Source organism: Schistocerca cancellata, chromosome 6 (genome assembly GCF_023864275.1).
Source record: "Schistocerca cancellata isolate TAMUIC-IGC-003103 chromosome 6, iqSchCanc2.1, whole genome shotgun sequence".
Taxonomy (NCBI): Eukaryota; Metazoa; Arthropoda; class Insecta; order Orthoptera; family Acrididae; genus Schistocerca; species Schistocerca cancellata.
The window spans coordinates 534416755-534439104 of NC_064631.1; the positions used below are offsets into that span (position 1 = coordinate 534416755).

A 22350-nucleotide genomic window follows, 5' to 3' on the forward strand; every position below is an offset into this window, starting at 1 on the left:
GTTTCCAACGCCCATTGTAAGATAGAATCTCTTCACTATATCTTCAAATATTTTTGCAAGGTATATTGGTTGACTCTTCTGGGCAAGTACAGTTGTGGAATTTCAATAATAAATCACAACGTAATGCACAATGTCTTCCTTTTAATGTCTGCATCGTTGGTGAGGTGCCCAACCTGATGAATAATATTGCAGTATCAGCTGCAAGAGAGTTTATTAACCTATCTCATTCATGGATGGATTGCACTTCTCGAGAATTTTTCCAATGAGTTTCTTGTGATTAGTTTTATGTGTTAGAAGCAATTCAGACTGCTGCATGCATTTCTTCAAAACCCTAATTTTGTACATTACAAAAAAAGATTTCCTATGGAGATGGAAATAGATAGTTTCTACTGTTTCTAGACTTCTTAAAGATACATATAGAGTAATGGTAAACTCAAAAATTTGGTGTATCCAAAACTATTCAAACAGGCTTGCATCTGCAAGATAACACTTGTGGCCGCCCAGTGCAGGTAATCAACATCCATAGGATCTTTATTCATTAAGCTTATCTCATCTCAGATGTATGTAGCCTGCAGATGAAATGTGTCCGTAATAACTGGATGTTTGTCTTGTGAAACACTGAGGGCACTTCAGATGTATAAATGACCAAATATCAATGATGATGAGACATTCAGGTCAACAGTTTATTTGCTACATATAGAGAATTTTCACAAAAGTCAGTAGATTATTGAGGAGACATGGAGATAAAGTGGGCTTTAGTCCCCTGGCAAAAATCTCTGCACTTCTGGACTCCATCAGAGGCTACATGGTGCTGCATATGGTGCTTAGGTGTTTTCAATGTTTTATTTGAGTACAGCAAGTCTTTTATGAGGCAAACCATGCACATCATTGAGGAGTGCTGCTCATCTCTTCCAAGCCAGCAAGTGTGATGATGCTAAATGTTGTATTTCTGCTGGTCATTCCATTTACTACAATGGAACAAACATTGTAGCCCATACATCGAACTTTAGGTACTCCATCATAAGAAATCAGCTGAAATACAACTGTCTGAAGACACTTGGGTGGTTGTTTCCAGCTGGACACCACATGGAATCCTGTGATTGGAATTTGAGCAGAACAAAGATGGTTGATAACACTTAATGTCCACTAGAGGACCTCAGTACACTCCCAAAATGTCAGACATAAGAAGCCAGTGTTACTCTGTTTATTCATTTCTCAATACCAATCACCACACACAGTACACAAACTATACTTGAAGTGTTAACTGACACCAGGTTATGTTGATGGCAAAGATATTTGGTTTCCATTGTGTGTACTCCAACCTACAGTTTGAATTCCTGAAAATTGAGTCTCTGTCCCTACATAATCATTGAGATGTACTCATAAATAAAATAATATATTAGTATCATCCACTACAGAGCTTTAGCACAGGGATTTTCAGACAGAGATAGAAATTATAGCGTAAAGTGTGTCATGAAATGACAGATGCATCTTATTATCATTTACTTGGACTACATTTTTTTTTTTACAGAAATTCTACTTTATAGTATCTATGTAATACTCCACAGCAGAGGACATATTCCTTTACAGCTATTTTTAACTGCCTTTTTAATAAAGTTGTTCTAGTAATCTATATAATCTATTCAGCTTATTCACTGTATAATTTAATTACTTGATAGAAAATGCTTCTTTGAGTGCTATGTTTATTATTTCTTAGTAAATGTAAGTGCAGTTTAAATCTATCTTCTTGGTCATGAACAGACCTGTTTGTGCAGTAATTATTAAGATTTTTATGTGCATAACTCATATAATGTGAATGTACTCTTATAATGTAATTAGAAACACAAATGAAACTTCCTGGCAGATTAAAACTCTGTGCCGGACCGAGACTCGAAGGCAAAGGTCCTGAGTTCGAGTCTCGGTCCGGCACAGAGTTTTAATCTGCCAGGAAGTTTCATATCAGCGCACACTCCGCTGTAGAGTGAAAATTTCATTCTAGAAACACAAATATTTTAAAATGTTAGTATAATGAGCCCAAATACTATTTTTGGTCGTTATTCTTATGAGCCTTGTATAGAGTTTGAGAACTGTCTTCATATTTTGTACATTCATTACACACAAAAGAATTCCATAGCCAAGAACTGAGTGTGCATATAAATAGTATGTAATTGAAAGGCACTGGTTGTAACACACTGATGACAGGACTCTAAGGGCATAACATGACAATCAGTTTGCAAGTATTTTTGTGTGTTCAGCTACTTCCACTGACAATCACTAGTCATTTCTAGGAATTTTGTGTTTGTTATGCAATCTATTGAGGTACCATCTGCGTTTAACAGAGGAAAAAACCAGGAGGAATACCAACAGTATGGATAAAAATGGTTCAAATGGCTCTGAGCACTATGGGACTTAACAGCTATGGTCATCAGTTCCCTAGAACTTAGAACTACTTAAGCCTAACTTACCTAAGGACATCACACAACACCCAGTCATCACGAGGCAGAGAAAATCCTTGACCCCTCCGGGAATCGAACCCGGAAACCTGGATGCGGGAAGCGAGAACGCTACCGCATGGCCACGAGCTGCGGACCAATATGGATAGAATAGGTTGCTGTTCTCACAACATAGAGGTACATTTGAGTCAGAGACAGGCACAAAGAAAAAAAGAATGCTAAATGTGTTCAGCTATTGGACCAAGTCCTTCACCAGATGTAGAAAACATATATAGTTAAATAAGCACAACTCACACACACAGCCACTGTGGACTCCAGACACTAAGGCATGATTGTGAATGCATCTTTGAGATAAGTGTGGGGGGTAAAGTAAAGCAATGGTGAAGGGAGATAGTGGGATCAATTTGATGGTGTAGGAATAATTATATTGGTGCAACATATGGCTATGTGCCCTCTTGGCCTCTAGATGCAGCACCAATATAATTATTCCTGGATCTCCAAATCACTTTCACTGTTTCTATTCACCCTCACATAGCCTCATCACCCACCTCAGTAAAGATTGCTGCTGACATCAGAGACACAGTTGCAGTTGGGCTTTAGTGCCTGGAGACGACAGCGGCCATGTGCTGGCGAGTTGTGCTTATTTGAATGTGTGTGAATTTTCTACAATTGGTGAAGGACCTAGTTCAATAGCTGAATATATATAGCAATCTGTCTCATTGTTCCTGTGTGCAACTCAGTGCCTCCTCTATGTGGTGAGTAGCACTCTATCCTTTGCATATTGTATATAATATAGCTTTGTCAATTTTCCCTTTTCAAACTGAAATTTGTGGAATTTGTATTTCTTTGTGTTCAGTATCACTTATTGCTTATTAATGAATTCTAAACTTCATTGAGAGATTTATATGTCTTCTCTTCAAGTCGTTCACTTGCTTTTTCATAGCTATAATCTTTCTGCCATCAGCAAAAAGAAATTTATCCCTGTGCATAGCATCATTGGGGAAAGTCTTTGATCTGTATCAGGAACATTATTAGTCTTAAAACGCTCCTGTCAGGCACTCTTTTATTAATGTATTTTGTTTTGATAAGTGTTTCATTGAAAGGTTAGCCTCATTTGATGCTTGTGTTATATGATCAGAACCAACCATTAGCTGTGTCTAATAAGTCTAGCTTCTTTAGTTTAATCTTATGGAGAACAACATCAAAAGCTGTGGACCGATCTTAGAATACACCTGTAACACACTCATCCTTGTCAAGAGCATCACATATCATATTAAATGCTGTTATGGGTGATACTGTAATTTACCATTTTAAAATCAAAACTATGACCCACTTTGAAGCTCATATTTATTCATGTAATTCATTTATCATATAAAAAGGAAAATTCGTTCGAGAATATAATACAATTATGAAACAGAATAGCTGATAAATGCTTAACTTTCAGGAGGCAAAATTTTTAATACACTAAATGCCCCTAACTTATGGAAGTATTAGTTCCTTCCTCAGAGAGGAAATAGAAATAGGTTGATGAATGCTGTAAAGGAGGGGCCACTCACTTAGACCCTGTATAGTAGAGACTCAATTGTGGCTACTTTTGGAATTGTCTTTTCAAAATTCAGTTTAAATAATGTTGAGGACCTAGAGAATTTAGCATTTACATTGGTTTCTCTATACTCTTTATCTCAACATTGGTGTGATAGTTCTCTTGAAAAAATGTATGTTTTTAATTTTGATCAAAGTCTTTTATAGATCTTCAGTTCAGGATTTTTTCCATATCTGATTTTACTGTTACTTTTTGCAGAAATTATCCCAGAGTTGAAGGTCTTTTATATGATACTGTACAAATGAATTAAGGTAACAGTTAATTCTTAGGGTGTTTAATGTCTCCAATCAGATAGTATTACTTAAATGCTGTCATTTTGGATAAAGACAGGGGCAGAAATGCAGTGAAGAGGAATGCAATTAGCACATATTTTGTTCAAGCATTCAGTGGAGTTGCAACATATCCTGTGCCCAGTGATTTAACAGAGAGTATACTTGGCAAAAATGTCATTTAATGCTTGGTTCTTATGTGTTTATATTATTGTGTAACTTCTTAATATTTTACAGGCAAAATGGACAACCCATAAATACTAATATGGGTGTTGTAGTGCAGCAGATGATTCCTGCAGATGTTGCAGGTGTTATGTTTACATGTCATCCAGTTACTGGGAACCCAAAGGAGGTACTTATAACAGCAAATTATGGGCTTGGAGAGGTAAGCTATCATACTCCCTCATCTATTAGATTGTTTAGAGGTAGACGTTTGGCATTAAAACTGTTACAGGAAAAGCAGTCATCAGAGTCTTTTTACCTCGATGACTCATTTTGGTCTTTTCAGTCCTGCTTGGTCTGTTGCATTGTCCTTTCAGCTTATTACTACCTTCACATTCCTTGTCCAAGAACTAAGCTTTGTAACCACTCTATTTTATGACCAATGAAACAGATAGTTTTTATGATTATTTCACAGAAAGTAAACTACACAACTTGTGATTTTGTTTCTGGCATTATCAATTGAATCTCAACAATTAAATCATATAGGAGAAGGGTCACAATGTTTGGTATCCATTAACAGTACAGATAAGAAAAGAGTAGAGGCTTTTGAAATGAGGTGCCGCAGAAGAATGATGAACACAGTATTAGATTACTAGATTTGATAATTCTTGAAGAAGTGTTAAATCAGGTTAGGAAGAAAACAAATTTATGGCACAACTTGGCTAAAAGAAGGGAGCCATTGACAGAATATAGATTAGATTAGATTAGATTAGATTTAGTTTTTGTTCCATAGACCCAAAAATTGAGATGATTGTAATGGGTGTGGAACATGTCAGAAAGTATAACATAAAAACATAAAACATTTGAATATAATAAGTTTGTTTGTGTGGCCATCCTCTGCAGCAAGCATATAAATACTTGTTTTGTAAATAAAACTGCCTTTTCCTGCTGCTAGTTACTTTATTTATCCCATATGCATTTCGCCTTCTCCTGTACTAAGGCATCATTAGTGGGACGATTTGCTGATCTGCGACCTCCAGACCAGATGTGAGGAAACGAAGATCAGCAAATCATCCCACTGATGATGCCTTAGAACAGGAGAAGGTGAAACACGTATGGGATAAATAAAGTAACTATCAGCAGGAAAAGGCAGTTTTATTTACAAAATAAATATTTGAATATGATACTTACTAACCTGATCATTTGTCAGGAGATTACCAAAATAGGTGAATACAATGCATTACACTGGAACAGCTAGTATTTACAGAATTAACACGCTCTCAGAATGAAACACTGTTATGCACTATTAATAAATGTATCATACACAAAATACCTAATCTTGACTGTTGTTTCCAAGTGCTGTCAAAACTGACACCTAACAGATATTTTTACCTAAGCCAGCTTATCAGTCTCTGTTAAGATATTCATCTATGGAGTAGAAGGAGTTGTGTATCAAATACTCTTTCAAGCTCCTGAAACATCATGGAATAGTTATTTTTGTTAGGGAATGAAGATGAGGATGTGAGGGGGGGTTGGGGGGGTGGGTGGGGAGTGGGATATTGTAGATGAAGTCCAAGTCTTTGCTACGGTAAGCAAGTTCAAGTGGATGTAGGTCATCAATAGTTATGCAAAAATGAAGAGACTTACACATGGTATACTGTGATGGACAGCTATATCAAACCAGTCATCAAACAGAAGACATTGACAACATCCATTATTAAGAGATGAAGTGAACTCATACTAACAGTGAGGAGAAAATCATTTTTATGAAAGCCACCAAGCGACACAAAGAAAGTCATGAAACTAAAGATCTATTTTAACTCTCGCTTTATTATGGACCATCTCACTGGAGGCAAGACATAATGTTATTTGCATCTGACTGAAAGATTTAAAGACTCACACACCCACCTCACTGTGAGAGGACTGTTTAACATGGAATGTGTAGAGTGGCTCATGTCACATATTTCACACTCATAAAATTTTCCCAAAGGTAAGACATTATATGTTGAAAAACTTTGTAGTATCTACAATATTATTAAAAGGAAAGTTGCTACTCACTATATATCAGAGATGCTGAGGTGCAGATAGGCACAACAAAAAGACTGTCACAAATAAAGCTTTTGGCTAGTAAGGCCTTCATCAAAAATAGACAACACACACTCTCACAGACACACTCACTCAAATGCAACTTGCATACATGACTGCAGTCTTGAGCAACTGAAACCACACTGTGAGCAGCAGCACCAGTGCATGATGGGAGTGGCGACGGGGTGGGTGTAAGGAGGAGGCTGGGACAGGGAGAGGGAGGAATAGTAGGGTACGGGTAGCGGACAGTGAATGGTTAGACAGAGGGCAAGGGGAGAGATGGAGAGGGTGTAGCAGAAAAGGAGAGAAGTAAAAAGACTGGGTGTGATGGTTGAATGAGGACAGTTTAGTGCTGGAATGGGAACCGTGTACAAAAACAAATCTCCCGTGCCTTATCTTTCCAGTCTCCCACCACCTCTCAAAGTCCCACCATCTAGCCGAAGATGACCATTCCCTTGTAACTCAGTACTGCCCAGTACTGGAGTCACTGAATTACATTCTCTGTCAGGGTTTTGACTACCTCTCGTTGTGCCCTGAGATGTGAAATGTCATGGCCACTATCCTTCCCACCTCTTCCACAGTGGTAGTGTGCTATCCACTGAATCTACACAATATATTCATCAATTCCTACACAACTCCCAACTCCTTACCTCATGGGTCATACCCCTGCAATAGACCTGGATGCAAGACCTGTCCCATACATACTACCATTACCACCTGCTCCAGTCCAGTCACAAACATCACCTATCCCATCAAAGGCAGGGCTATCTGTGAACCAAGTCATGTGATCTACAAGTTAAGCTGCAACCACTGTGCTGTATTCTACATGGACATGATAACCAACAAGCTATCTGGCTGTGAATGGCCACTGACAAACTGTCACCAAGAAACAAGAGGACCACCCTGTTGCCGAGCATGCTGCTAAACATGATATCCTTCATTTCAATGACTGCTTCACAGCCTGTGCCATATGGATCCTTCCCAACAGCTTTTCTGAATTGTGCGGGTGGGAACTTTCCTTGCAATACATCCTGTGTTCCCATAATCATCCTGACCTCAACCTTCGTTAGTCACTGTCCTCACCCATCCAGCTCCTTCCCTGTTCCCATTCCACCACTATGCAACCCTCATTCCACCATCATACTCAGTCTTATTTTATTACTTCTCTCCTTTTCTGCTACTCCCCCCCCCCTCTCCCCACCTCTCCCCAGCCCACCGTGTAACCTGCAGCACTTCACTGTCCACCGCCCCCCTCCCCCCGGTACTACCCCTTCCCCTCCCTGCCCCAGCCTCCTCCTTACCCCCACCTAGTCACCACTCCCATCATGCACTGCAGCTGCAGTTGCTCGAGACTGCAGTCATGTGTGTGTGTGTGTGTGTGTGTGTGTGTGTGTCTGTTGTCTATTGTTGGTGAAGGCCTAAATGGCTGAAAGCTTTATTTGTGACAGTCTTTTTTTTTTGTGGTTTTCTGTGACTCAGCATCTCTGCTATATGGTGAGGAGCAATTTTCCTTTTCATAATATTGTTACATTCCATCCTGGATTTTCCATTGTTTGATTTGTAGTACCAGCTGAAGAGAAAGCAAGCAATAAACTGAATTAATTAATAAACAACCCTATTCAGCAGTACCATGTCCTCTTCTGACGGTTCACTTCTGTTCTTTACTTCCAACAAGACGTTGCTAACTGTTAATATGATAATTTTTAAATTGTTATATAAAAAGCCAATATATTAATCTCTGGAGTAATTTCCCAGTGGAATTATAATGATGATAAGTGGTGACAGACATCAAAGCTGATGAGTATGGATGTTTGTTGTAAGCAGTAGGACAAATAATAATGTGCTACAAATAGGACTTAGTACTTATAAATGTAGAAATATTTTCTTCAAAAAATACCTCTGTAATCAAGTAAATATTAAGTTGCTAATAGCAGATAAGCAACAGTGAAATAGCAAAACTGAGGAAGCAGCAGCTTTCTTATTAATTTACTCAGTTAAATTTAGATGGCATGAGCATGAATAGAATTAAGCATAGAGTGATACTTTATTGTTAATAAAATATGCAGATTAAGTTCCAGTGATGTCTTTGTCTTATGTAACTGTGTACCTTGATTCATTTCACATCCTGTTTGATGGATTCTATGAAACACAATTACTGAATTAATGAAAGTATCCAAAATTAAATGGTTATTATTGTTAACAAGCTTGTATCAAAATTCGTCTCTTATTGAATTTGGAGTAGGATTTTTGTTTTTGAGAAAAATTTAATATGTTGGACTTCTGTTTAGTCATCAGTCCAGCAAGTTGAGTATTTTCTGAAAGCAGTAAGCGTATTTGATAATGATAGATGTTGGAGGAATCAATTAAAATTTGTGCCATGTCTGAGCTCTCCTGCTTATGGCACAGATGTGCTAGCAATTACATCACCGCAGCAGTATGACTACCACAGATTCACAGACTATCCTAGTCCAATACCCTCCCTAATTGAACTTCAATTCACACGTTCAACCCATTTTTCCCTTTTTCTTTTAAATTGTCAGTATTGCTGAGGCTCTCTGATACTGGAATAGCATCCCAGCTTTGTGTTTATGGGGGAAATCCTGCCTGTACCTCAGGTGTAGGAGATCTACTGATCTGATGGAATTAAATTTTCCTTGAAACATAGTAGTCTCAACTTTATCTTCAATAATGATAGAAGCCCATTATGTGCAAAGCAGGGGTTTTATTCCAATACCAGAGAGCTACTGCAACACTGACAGTTTAAAAAAAAGGGGGAGAATGGGCTGTGGGTGCGAACTGAAGTATGTGTTAGGGAGGACATTGGACTAGGGTAGTCCATGTAGCTCTGGTAGCCATACTGCTGCAGTGGTGCTGTTGTGTAATGGGTAGCATATCTGCCTAGCAAGCAGGAGATCCAGGTTCAAGTCCAGGCCATAGAACTGGTTTTAATTCATTCATATAGCTTCTGTCATTATCAAAGATAAAGTTGAGACTCATATGCCTCAAGTAAAGTTTAGTTCCATCAGATCAGCAAGAGTGTTGCTCATGGCCTCAACGTTCTGCTTACATTAATATCTTGAATCCAAATTCAGAAACACCAGAATAGGGTTTCTGGTATGCGATAGATGTGTGATGACAAGAAACTTTCATTTTTGGGCAGTCCATTACTTTTAAGAAGTCTTGCTTGCTTTTAAGATGTGTTTCATTATTGAACTCTTTTTCAAGAAAAGAAAAATTTTACCAATCACTATCATTTTTGTGGTAGTGTATCTTTGACTCTATGTCAATGTTTTTCAAAAGTAATTGATTCTCTCCGATTTCAGTTGCAAAATTATGTACATCAGGTCACCATATAAATTTCAGACATTCATAAGAGTAATTATGTATCAAATTATTATATTATTATGTTCAGTCTCTTTGTAAGAAGAGTACAATGTTTGAAGTGCTGCTGCAGTGTAAATTAAATGTTGATATAACTTCCATTACTGAACATTCACCACGGAAATATTAGTAACCTGCTTTTGCTGCAAATGCTGGTACTGTTATATTTGTAAAATAGCTGATAAATTCCTATTAGGTCAGTAAATGTGATATTACACCAACAGGAATTAATTTTGAACTTATGCACTGATGTGACAAAAGTCATGGGATACCTCCTAACGTCATGTTGGACATCCTTTTGTCCAGCTTAATGCAACAGCTCGATGTGCCATGGACTCAGTGAGAAATGTTGCACCATGCTTCCTCTGTGACCATCCATAATTGAGAAGGTGTTGCCAGCACAGGATGTTGAGCATGAACCAACCTGTTGATTGTGGTCCATAAGTGTTTGATGAGATTCATGTCAGGTGATCTGGGTGGCCAGATCATTCACTTGAACTGTCCAGAATGTTCTTCAAACCAATCACAAATGATTGTGGCCCACTGACATGACAATATTGTTTGGGAATAAGAACAAATTGTCTACAAGTAGCTGAAAATAACCATTTCCAGCCAGTGATCAGTTCAGTTGGATCAGAGCACCCAGTGCATTCTGTGTAAACACTACCACACAATTACAGGGCCACCACCAGCTTGCACAGCGCCATGTTGACAACTTGTGACCATGGCTTCATGGGATCTGTACCACACTTGAACCCTACCATCTGCTCTTACCAATTGAAATGGGGACTCATCTGACTAGGCTGCGGGTTTCCAGTTGTCTAGGGTCCAACCAATATGGTCATGAGCCCAGCAGAGGCACTGCAAGCAATTTTGTGCTGTTGGCAAAGCACTCGTGTCAGTCATCTGTTGCCACAGCACGTTAACACCTAATTTCACTACACTGTCCTAATGGATACATTCATTGTGTGTCCCGTGTAGATTTCTGTGGTTGTTCATGCAGTGTTATTTATTTGTTAGCACTCAAAATTATATGCAAATACCACTGCTCTTGGTCATTACATGAGACCGTCAACCACTGTGTTTTCCACGGTGAGAAGTAATGCCTGATATTTGGTGTTATCGGCACACTCTTGACACTGTGGATCGTGGAATATTGAATTCCCTTATGATGTCAGAAATGGAATGTGCCATGCATCTAGTTCCAACTACCATTCCATGTTCAATGTTTGTTAATTCCCTTCATGCGGCCGTAAACACATCAGAAACCTTTTGACATGAATCATCTGAGTACAAATGGCAGCTCTGCCAATGCACTGCCCTTTCCTATTGTGTGTATGTGGTACTACTGCCATCTGCATTTGTGCATTTGTATCCTATGACTTTTGTCACCTCCATGTATAAACCAACTACAAAAACTTGAACTCATAATTTTAACATATACGGGTAAGATATATATGTATCCCTTACCATGAAAGCTAGGAGGGAGGAAGGGTGCATGGCCTTTCCCTTGCCCCAGGTATTCGCACCCATGCATACAGTGTGTCTAAAACTTTTCACAGGCACTCTTCAGAATGCCATGCACCACTGGATTTTAAAACAAAAATACTACTTGTTAAAAGGAATAGCATTCCTTAATTGCAAGATGATCTGATACAGTGTGTGATGTGGTAATGCCATTGGCAGCAAAAAATAAATAAAAATTTTGAAAAATCAATGCCTATATTAATAATTCTTTTGACATCAAGACAGGAGCCAACTAGACACTGTGATTGACTTCACAGTACTCTTCCAAGAAGCCTTGAGTAGCATTGATGCTGAAGTGGCTAACACTTCCATGATTCAGATATCAGAAGCTTGTGTAGCCACCACTGAAAACTATTTTGAACACTGACAAAATGTTGTTGATCTGTATCAAATGGTTAAATATCCACCATGAAGCAAAAAAATCATGTAGAATGACAATCTGATTAGAAACTCGTCAACAATAAACAAAATAAAGGCAATCTGTGTGAACATACACATGTTACAGATCTGTGATATCATAGTCTGTTAGTGTTGCTATTCACAAAATACGTAAATGACCTTGTGGATAACATCAGAAGTTCACTGAGGCTTTTTGCGGATGATGTAGTATATCACGAGGTTGTAACAATGGAAAATTGTACTGAAATGCAGGAGGATCTGCAACGAATTGACACATGGTGTAGGGAATGGCAATTGAATCTCAATGTAGACAAGTGTAATGTGCTGTGAATACATAGAAAGAAATTTAGCTACGATATAGCAGGTCAGCAACTGGAAGCAGTTAATTCCATAAATTATCTGGGTGTTGGCATTAGGAGCGATTTAAAATGAAACGATCATATAAAGTTGATCGTCGGTAAAGCAGATGCCAGACTGAGATTCATTGGAAGAATCCTAAGGTTACAGTACACTTGTTCGCCCACTATTTGAATATTGCTCACCAGTGTGGGATCCGTACCAGATGGGGTTGATAGAAGAGGTAGAGAGGATCCAACGGAGACCAGCACGCTTTGTTACAGGATCATTTAGTAATTGCAAAAGCATTACGGAGATGATAGATAAACTCCAGTGGAAGACTCTGCAGGAGAGACACTCAGTAGCTCGGTACGGGCTTTTGTTGAAGTTTCGAGAACATACCTTCACCGAGGAGTCAAGCAGTATATTGCTCCCTCCTACGTATATCTTGCGAAGAGACCATGAGGATAAAATCAGAGGGATTAGAGCCCACATAGAGGCTTACCAACAATCTTTCTTTCCACGAACTATACGAGACTGGAATAGAAGGGAGAACCGATAGAGGTACTCAAAGTATCCTCCGCCACACACCGTCAGGTGGCTTGCGGAGTGTGGATGTAGATGTGGATGTAGATGTAGATAACATTCAGTGCCGTAATACTCCACCTTGTGCATTGTAAAATGCTTGTATCCGTCTTTCAAGTTGTCCGCAAGGTGGTTAAGACCTTGCTGCTAGTGCCTGTCCCATTGTCCACTATTCGGCAACAACCCTCCTGTGGTCATCAAGTTAGGAGTGCTCTTTTGACAAATCAACTGCAAGTGTCAATTGGACCCACGCATGTTTAATTGGATTCATGGTTGGGCTGAATAATAGGGTGGGAAATCTTGTCCCAGAGGTGTGCAGTCTTCAAAATAGCTTCTATAGTGTCTGACATCTGTACGTGTTACTGGCCCAAAATAATTAATACACCCCCCTTTTGAACCTATGCAACTGCTTGCCTGAGATGTGTATTGACTCCTGGCTGTTTCTGCATTGTTCTATGAGATCATCAGTTGTCAGACAAATTTTGCACTCATAGACTAAGAGATTGAGACACTGTTGATGTAGATTCCGTTCCAGGTGTTCTCTTGCCAAGTTTTTCAGAACCACGGTACAGGAGGTTTTATACTGCTGTTCATAACGAACATGTAGAGACCTAATTGATTATGAGAAGGCACCAGTATATTGAGTTTGTAGACAAAGGCCTCTGAGTTGCCTGTAAGCAAGCAGTGTGCAGTTCTACAAGGTACCTGGGAGCTCTAATTTGGAGGTAGCGATTATCAGCAGACATTATCGACTGTGAGCAACAGCAATGAAGCAAATGTATTTACCTGACATTGACAGAAGGAGAGCGATCTCTATATCCAAGTAAAAAACCTTTCAAAATAGAAGTTTTATTACCCAGACCACAGTTCAAATGTATCGTGATTACTAGTTATCACATTCAGAGCTGTAAGTATTACAGAATGTTACAAGGTTTATAGTTATCATATGTATAAACCTTTCAACATATTCATAATGCTTACAAATCTGAATATTGCAGCATAACTTTGCTGAAACTAGTATTCAGGACATATATCAACAGAGATCTGGGCAATGAAAATTCTATTTTGGAACTGCACATATGAGGCAAATCTTCAGTGTTTTGCGTCTCATGAGACTAGTTGAGTTTTCAAAGCTACCCCTGTAGGATACACCAATTCAGCAGGCAGCTTGCTGTGCTTACAATTCTCCATGTGATAATGTGTGCATGGTCATCTTTTGAGGCGTGTTGACAGACTGAATAGTGTAAGAGCCCACACTTTATTGTTCACGGCTGGATCCACAGTGCACTCCACTGCACTGCAGTGAGAATGCAGGTTCAGTTTTATCTGCATTACGGAGGTACAGTAGCACTTTTCTGTACTCAAAAGAAGGATAAGATGTGGTAATGAGAGTGGTGCAGCTCTTCTTTGCGCTGCATCCATTATGACAATTGTTGGCGCACACACACACACTGATGAGCCAGATCCTTATGACCACTGCCCACTGCCAGACTGAATGCCACCTGATGAAGTTGCACACATGTGGTGTGCTAAGGATAGTCTATAACCGGAGCAAAGATGAATGGGAAATCATTCTAGTGATGATGCAGGCTGCAAATTGGGCAATTCACTGACATAAATGACTTTGGCAGAGGCCAGTTTGTTATGGCCCGGCACCTGGGAATGAGCATCTCAAAAGTGAAAAGCTGTTGACAGTAGCTACGGTCACATTCATCTACAGGAAATGGTGAAGTAAAGTGAGAGCACAAGTAGGTAACAAGGTGTTGGCGGTCCTCACCTCATCACACAACATGGATGTCAGAGGTTTGCCCACGCTGTAAACCAAGATAAGCAATAATCTGTGGCAGACCTTGTGACAAAGTACAATGCTGGTACAGGTAACAGTGTTCCAGAGCACACTGTTCAGCGCAAATTTTTGAATTTGGGCTCCTGCAGCAAATGACCTCTATGTCTTTCCATGTTGACCCAGTGACAATGTCAATTACAATTTCAGTGGACATTGGATCATCAAGATTGTATTGTGGATCAACAAAAACATGTCACCTGGTTGAATGATACATGTTTAGAGTTACAACAGTTCGATAGTCATGTGTAGACATACTGTCATCTGGAAAAATGGATGCTCATAACAGGCACCACACAATGGAAGCTGGTTGATGGGGCCAGTGTTATTCTATGAGAGGCATTCACCTGGACTTTCTACATCTACATCTACATTTATACTCCGCAAGCCACCCAACGGTGTTTGGCGGAGGGCACTTTATGTGCCACTGTCATTACCTCCCTTTCCTGTTCCAGTCGCGTATGGTTCGCGGGAAGAACGACTGTCTGAAAGCCTCTGTGCGCGCTCTAATCTCTCTAATTTTACATTCGTGATCTCCTCGGGAGGTATAAGTAGGGGGAAGCAATATATTCGATACCTCATCCAGAAACGCACCCTCTCGAAACCTGGCGAGCAAGCTACACCGCGATGCAGAGCGCCTCTCTTGCAGAGTCTGCCACTTGAGTTTGTTAAACATCTCCGTAACGCTATCACGGTTACCAAACAACCCCATGACGAAACGCGCCGCTCTTCTTTGGATCTTCTCTATCTCCTCCGTCAACCCGATCTGGTACGGATCCCACACTGATGAGCAATACTCAAGTATAGGTCGAACAAGTGTTTTGTAAGCCACCTCCTTTGTTGATGGACTACATTTTCTAAGGACTCTCCCAATGAATCTCAACCTGGTACCCGCCTTACCAACAATTAATTTTATATGATCATTCCACTTCAAATCGTTCCGCACGCATACTCCCAGATATTTTACAGAAGTAACTGCTACCAGTGTTTGTTCCGCTATCATATAATCATACAATAAAGGATCCTTCTTTCTATGTATTCGCAATACATTACATTTGTCTATGTTAAGGGTCAGTTGCCACTCCCTGCACCAAGTGCCTATCCGCTGCAGATCTTCCTGCATTTCGCTACAATTTTCTAATGCTGCAACTTCTCTGTATACTACAGCATCATCCGCGAAAAGCCGCATGGAACTTCCGACACTATCTACTAGGTCATTTATATATATTTATATATATTTCATGGGACCTGTGGTAGTAATCAAAGGCCCCATGGCAGCTGTCCACCATCTGGATGTTATTGTGAACCATCTGCATTCCTTCATGTTCTATATCGTCCCCAGTGGCGATGGCATCTTCCAGCAGGATAACTGTCCATGTAACAAATCAAGAACTGTGCTACAATGATTTGAGAAACATGATTGTGAATTAACATTGATGTATTAGCCATGAAATTTGCCTGGTACAAACCTAATGGAACACATGTTGGATGTTATCATGCACTAATTGCACATCAACAAACCATTGACCTGTAGTTTACAGGGTTTGTTAATTTATTGGATTTGTGCAATCAGTGACTAGACATCTGGTGCCACATATCTTTGGTAATCTACCAAGGACTTGCTGAATCTACACCACAAAGAATCACTGATGGGCATAGCATTTTAATTCTCAGAGAGAGAGAGAGAGAGAGAGAGAGAGAGAGAGAGAGAGAGGGAGAGAGAGAGTTCATGTGACAATCCAAACATCATTACAGCTGCTCTGAAGATGTTTTGATTTTGTTTGTTATGGTTTTATATCCATTACATTTAGGTCTTTTTTTAATGTGCTTGTACAATTGTATTCTTGGTTTTGGTTCTGTGTCAAATATATTGTATGTCATTGTTTGTGTTCAAGAATATATGAGGCTGATCAAGAAGTATCTGACTTTCATTTATAAAATCAGTCTTTATTCAGATACAATTATTTGATGCTAATCACCTTCAAAGTAGTCCTATTGAGCTTCTACACACTTCTCCCAATGTTTTTATTACTGCTGGAAGCATTACTGCAAAGCTGCTTTTGGTATTGTGCAAAGCTCCTCCATCAAATTTTGCATAATGTCATCCCTGTTCATAAGTCTGGTGCCTTTCAGAGTATTTCACTTTAAGGAAAAGCCAGAAATAACTGGGTGCTAGGGCAGGAGAATAGGGATGCTGCAAACCATAGACATGTTGTGTTTGGATAAAAAATACTGAATTAATTGAACACAATGAACAGCTGTGTTATCATGGTGAAGGTGCCAACTACCTGCTGCCTACAAGTCTGGCCGTTTTTGTTTCACTGATTCACAAAGGCAATGCAAGAACCTCTTGGTACTACTCTTTATTGACATTAATACCTTCTGTGTCCTATTCATGTTGGACTACGCCATTGAAGTAAAAAAAGATGGTCATTTGACTTTCACATTTTCTGGATCTTGGGGAAATGGGTACTCCAATTGCGATGACAGGACTTTGTTTCTGGATCATAGCCATAAACCTAGGACTCATCACCAATGATCACTGTGTCAAGAAAGTTGGGATTATTGTTCACAGTATCAAGCATGTCCTACGCAATATCTGAAAGAAGTTGCTTCTGCTCAGTTGTTAGCAACTACAGCAGAAATTTTGTTGAGATCCTCCTGAGGTCCCAATTTTGCATTAAAATGGAAGGAAAGGATCTAGTACCACTTTTGCCCTCATCTGCAAGTTCTTGGGTAGTTATTATTGTTCCTTTGTTTGTGACTATGTGCATCATGAGGGTCCTTACATTATCAATAACAACATCATTTGTGGATGTTGATGGCCTACCTGAATGTGCTGCACTGTTCTTTGATGAGTGGTCATTTTGAAGCAGCTGTACCATTCATTTATCTGTGTGGTACCCATTGCTTCATCCACCAATGCTTGTCAAATCTTACGGATTGGTTCAACTTGAGAATCACAAAGCTTAAAACGAAATTTAATGCAACAGTATTGTTCCACTTTTTTGTCATTTTGCCCACAACATAAAACTGGTGACTACCACTTACATGTGTTCATTTGCCAATGGCTAGCCAGTGAGTAGCTGTTTCCATAGTCATGAAAAAAATTTGGCATGCCCGCTAAGTATGCCTACAAACGTAGAGTGTGTGCACACCCCAATACAATTGTTGGTTTCAGCAATAGAAAATAAGATCAAATACTTTTTTAACAACCTTCGTATTTCTTGTTTGGAGTTTTATTTATTTGTTGAGTCTGATTACATAATTTGGGCCAGTATATTGTGTGATATTTCTCTCTTTATCTCTATATTCCTGCTAGCAAACATATCACATTGAGAATAGAATACTCAGAAGCACATAGATACATTGGTGTTATGACAGGCAGTTAATGACAAATTTTGGTATTTATGGAAAAATACTTGCTGTAAATGTTTGACATTGTTTGGCAACCTATAAACAATTTCCAGATTCTTGTTTTCAAGGCTTTCTTATATAGCCCATTCAGTACATTTACTCAAGCATTTAAATTGATCCATACACCTTATTGTTTCATATTTGGTATGTAGCTGGTGTATATTGTTCTTGATATTTGGCATTACTTCCATTTTTTAAAGATATTTGTACCCAAGTTTGTTCTGCTACTTTTTCAGAAGATTAATTTATTCTGGTGAAGTTTCAAAAGCTTTTGCCATTGTGGATATACTATCTGTAAAAGTAAAATAGTCTGTCTCCACAACACTCTGCTAAGTTCCAACCTGGAAAGGTTTAAACAGATTCTGAAGTTTTAGTACCTTGCCAGATTCTTTTATAGTGTTTCTTGAAGGAATACATCTTACTCTCAAACTCCTGTTTTGTTTCCAATGGGGTTTAGAGGGACACTTGCACAATTTTATTTTGGACTTGGAATTAGTCAGGGTTGTTGTTTTAATCCTCAGTACTTTTTAATCAGCCTCTATTTTTGTCAGTCTGTTAAGTAATACATCATGGGAAATGGAGTCATATGCCTTTTTAAAGCTCTTGAAGATCAATACGTATTACCATCCTTTCAGCATACAGTTTCTTATTAACGTTTTAAGATGTAGTTTTTTCTCCACTTTTGTTCAATAGTTTTTTAGAATCTCAGTTGTTGTTTTAATTGTTTTTAGATGAATACTAGTAGAATATTGTACATTACTGGGAATATTGAGTTGTTAAAACAATTATTCTCCTCTTTAGTATTTCCTTTCTTATGTAGAGAATGAATCATGACTAATTTCCAGTCACTTCGTAGTTCTCCTTCGTCTCATACATTTACTATCATTTTTGTAAAATGTGCATTGCTAAAGCTGTAGAAGTCTATTCAGTGTTTCTCCAAGTCATTGACTACTGATGCCACCATCTATATCTATTAAACAAACCCTCATGGACTTACAATTAAAACAGAATTACTAAGTAATAAAGCTTTTTCTATTCAAATAAGAACTTAGTTATGACACGGATTGATAATAGGGTCCTATATCAATAGAACCTTTTTTAGTTGTGGTAAGACTTTGGTTATTCACAGAACATCTAGAAAGATACCAATTCTCTTCATAAACAGAGACCGAAAATCTTTGATACTGATATTACTAAGCTCACTGGACAGAATTTTAGTTGATCCCTTAAAATAGCACATTGGTCAGTTTGGAACTTTGTAATTGGGGCAAAACTGGTAACAAATGGTCATCCTCTATCATTAATTTGTATTATAGCAGTGAAGTATGTATGGATAGACATGGAGATATGACAGAATGACAAAAATAAGCTATTGTGTTTAATTGTACCTCAGACCAACCCACAAAGAAAGTTGCCCAATTTGTTGGTGCCTCAGTGCACACTGTTCAACATGTCTACAAGGAATAGTATAACACTCGCAGTCATGTAACATGATGTAAGAATAGTGGTTATAAGAAAATGATAACTGACAGGGTCCTGAGACAAGAGTCACATCTCTTCACTGACAATCAGTTACAAATTTGACAGCAATTGCTGCTCTCAATGAATATCAAAAATCTGCAGAAAGTTAACAAACGTTGATACAACTCCATTCATTGCTTTTTTATGGAATTATCTTCTGAGGAAATACTATTCCCAGTGAAATGATTTTATAAGGCAAGATCAAGCACTGAGAATAATTTGTACCATTCAAAATAGTACCTTGTGATCATAACATTGCTGAAATTTGTGTTCTAAATGTTTCAAATTTATTTAATGATTAAACATATTTATTAATTTCATTAGAAAGACTGTTAAATTCGTGCAAAACGAGGATTACATAATTACTATACCTGAAGATATTCAAATATCCAACCACCTGAGAAGTGTGTCTTATTATACAATAAGTGATATGAATATAATAGAGGGAAACATTCCACATGGAAAAAATATATCTAAAAAGAAAGATGATGAGACTTACCAAACAAAAGCGCTGGCAGGTTGATAGACACACAAACAAACACAAACAAACACACAAAATTCTAGCTTTCGCAACCAACGGTTGCCTCGTCAGGAAAGAGGGAAGGAGAGGGAAAGACGAAAGGATTTGGGTTTTAAGGGAGAGGGTAAGGAGTCATTCCAATCCTGGGAGCGGAAAGACTTACCTTAGGGGGAAAAAAGGACAGGTATACACTCGCACACACACACATATCCATCCGCATATACACAGACACAAGCAGACATTTGTAAAGGCAAAGAGTTTGGGCAGAGATGTCAGTCGGGGCAGAAGTACAGAGGCAAAGATGATGTTGAAAGACAGGTGAGGTATGAGCGGGGCAAATTGAAATTAGAAATTAGCGGAGATTGAGGCCTGGTGGATAGCGAGAAGAGAGGATATGCTGAAGGGCAAGTTCCCATCTCCGGAGTTCTGACAGGTTGGTGTTAGTGGGAAGTATCCAGATAACCCGGACGGTGTAACACTGTGCCAAGATGTGCTGGCCGTGCACCAAGGCATGTTTAGCCACAGGGTGATCCTCATTACCAACAAACACTGTCTGCCTGTGTCCATTCATGCAAGTGGACAGTTTGTTGCTGGTCATTCCCACATAGAAGGCTTCACAGTGTAGGCAGGTCAGTTGATAAATCACGTGGGTGCTTTCACACGTGGCTCTGCCTTTGATCGTGTACACCTTCCGGGTTACAGGACTGGAGTAGGTGGTGGTGGGAGGGTGCATGGGACAGGTTTTACACCAGGGGCGGTTACAAGGGTAGGAGCCAGAGGGTAGGGAAGGTGGTTTGGGGATTTCATAGGGATGAACTACGAGGTTACGAAGGTTAGGTGGACGGCGGAAAGACACTCTAGGAGGAGTGGGGAGGATTTCATGAAGGATGGATCTCATTTCAGGGCAGGATTTGAGGAAGTCGTATCCCTGCTGGAGAGCCACATTCAGAATCTGATCCAGTCCCGGAAAGTATCCTGTCACAAGTGGGGCACTTTTGGGGTTCTTCTGTGGAAAGTTCTGGGTTTGAGGAGATGAGGAATTGGCTCTGGTTATTTGCTTCTGTACCAGGATTCCAGGCATTCGAGAAAGTGGTTGGTGTCTTTGATGAAGGATGGGAGACTGCATGTCCGTTCTTCAACCCATTACATTCCAGGTGTTCGAGAAAGTGGTTGGTGTCTTTGATGAAGGATGGGAGACTGCATGTAATGGGTTGAAGAACGGACATGCAGTCTCCCATCCTTCATCAAAGACACCAACCACTTTCTCGAACGCCTGGAATCCCGACCCAGTCTGCTACCCTCAGAAACCATCCTTGTAACCATTGATGCCACTTCCTTATACACAAATATTCCGCACGTCCAGGGCCTCACTGCAATGGAGCACTTCCTTTCATGCCGATCACCTGCCACCCTACCTAAAACCTCTTTCCTCATTACCTTAGCCAGCTCCACCCTGACCCACAACTTCTTCACTTTTGAAGGCCAGACATACCAACAATTAAAGGGAACAGCCATGGGTACCAGGATGGCCCCCTCGTACGCCATCCTATTCATGGGTCACTTAGAGGAAGCCTTCTTGGTTACCTAGGCCTGCCAATCCAAAGTTTGGTACAGATTCATTGATGACATTTTCATGATCTGGACTCACAGTGAAGAAGAACTCCAGAATTTCCTCTCCAACCTCAACTCCTTTGGTTCCATCAGATTCACCTGGTCCTACTCTAAATCCCATGCCACTTTCCTTGACGTTGACCTCCACCTGTCCAATGGCCAGCTTCACATGTCCGTCCACATCAAACCCACCAACAAGCAACAGTACCTCCATTATGACAGCTGCCACCCATTCCACATCAAACGGTCACTTCCCTACAGCCTAGGTCTTTGTGGCAAACGAATCTGCTCCAGTCCAGAATCCTTGAACCATTACACCAACAACCTGAAAACAGCTTTCACATCCCGTAACTACCCTCCCGACCTGGTACAGAAGCAAATAACCAGAGCCAATTCCTCATCTCCTCAAACCCAGAACCTTCCACAGAAGAACCCCAAAAGTGCCCCACTTGTGACAGGATACTTTCCGGGACTGGATCAGATTCTGAATGTGGCTCTCCAGCAGGGATACGACTTCCTCAAATCCTGCCCTGAAATGAGATCCATCCTTCATGAAATCCTCCCCACTCCTCCTAGAGTGTCTTTCCGCCGTCCACCTAACCTTCGTAACCTCGTAGTTCATCCCTATGAAATCCCCA

The 22350-nt window shown here is 39.6% G+C and overlaps 1 protein-coding gene across 1 annotated transcript in view; it reads left to right on the top strand.

The window, feature by feature from the left end:
- The window catches only part of LOC126191082 (putative phosphoenolpyruvate synthase), a 358083-nt gene that overhangs the window by 166625 nt on the left and 169108 nt on the right, over positions 1-22350 (top strand). The window contains exon 13 of the mRNA XM_049931802.1: positions 4563-4710. Coding sequence (XP_049787759.1) covers positions 4563-4710 — 148 coding nt within the window. The remainder of the gene's footprint in view (positions 1-4562; positions 4711-22350) is intronic.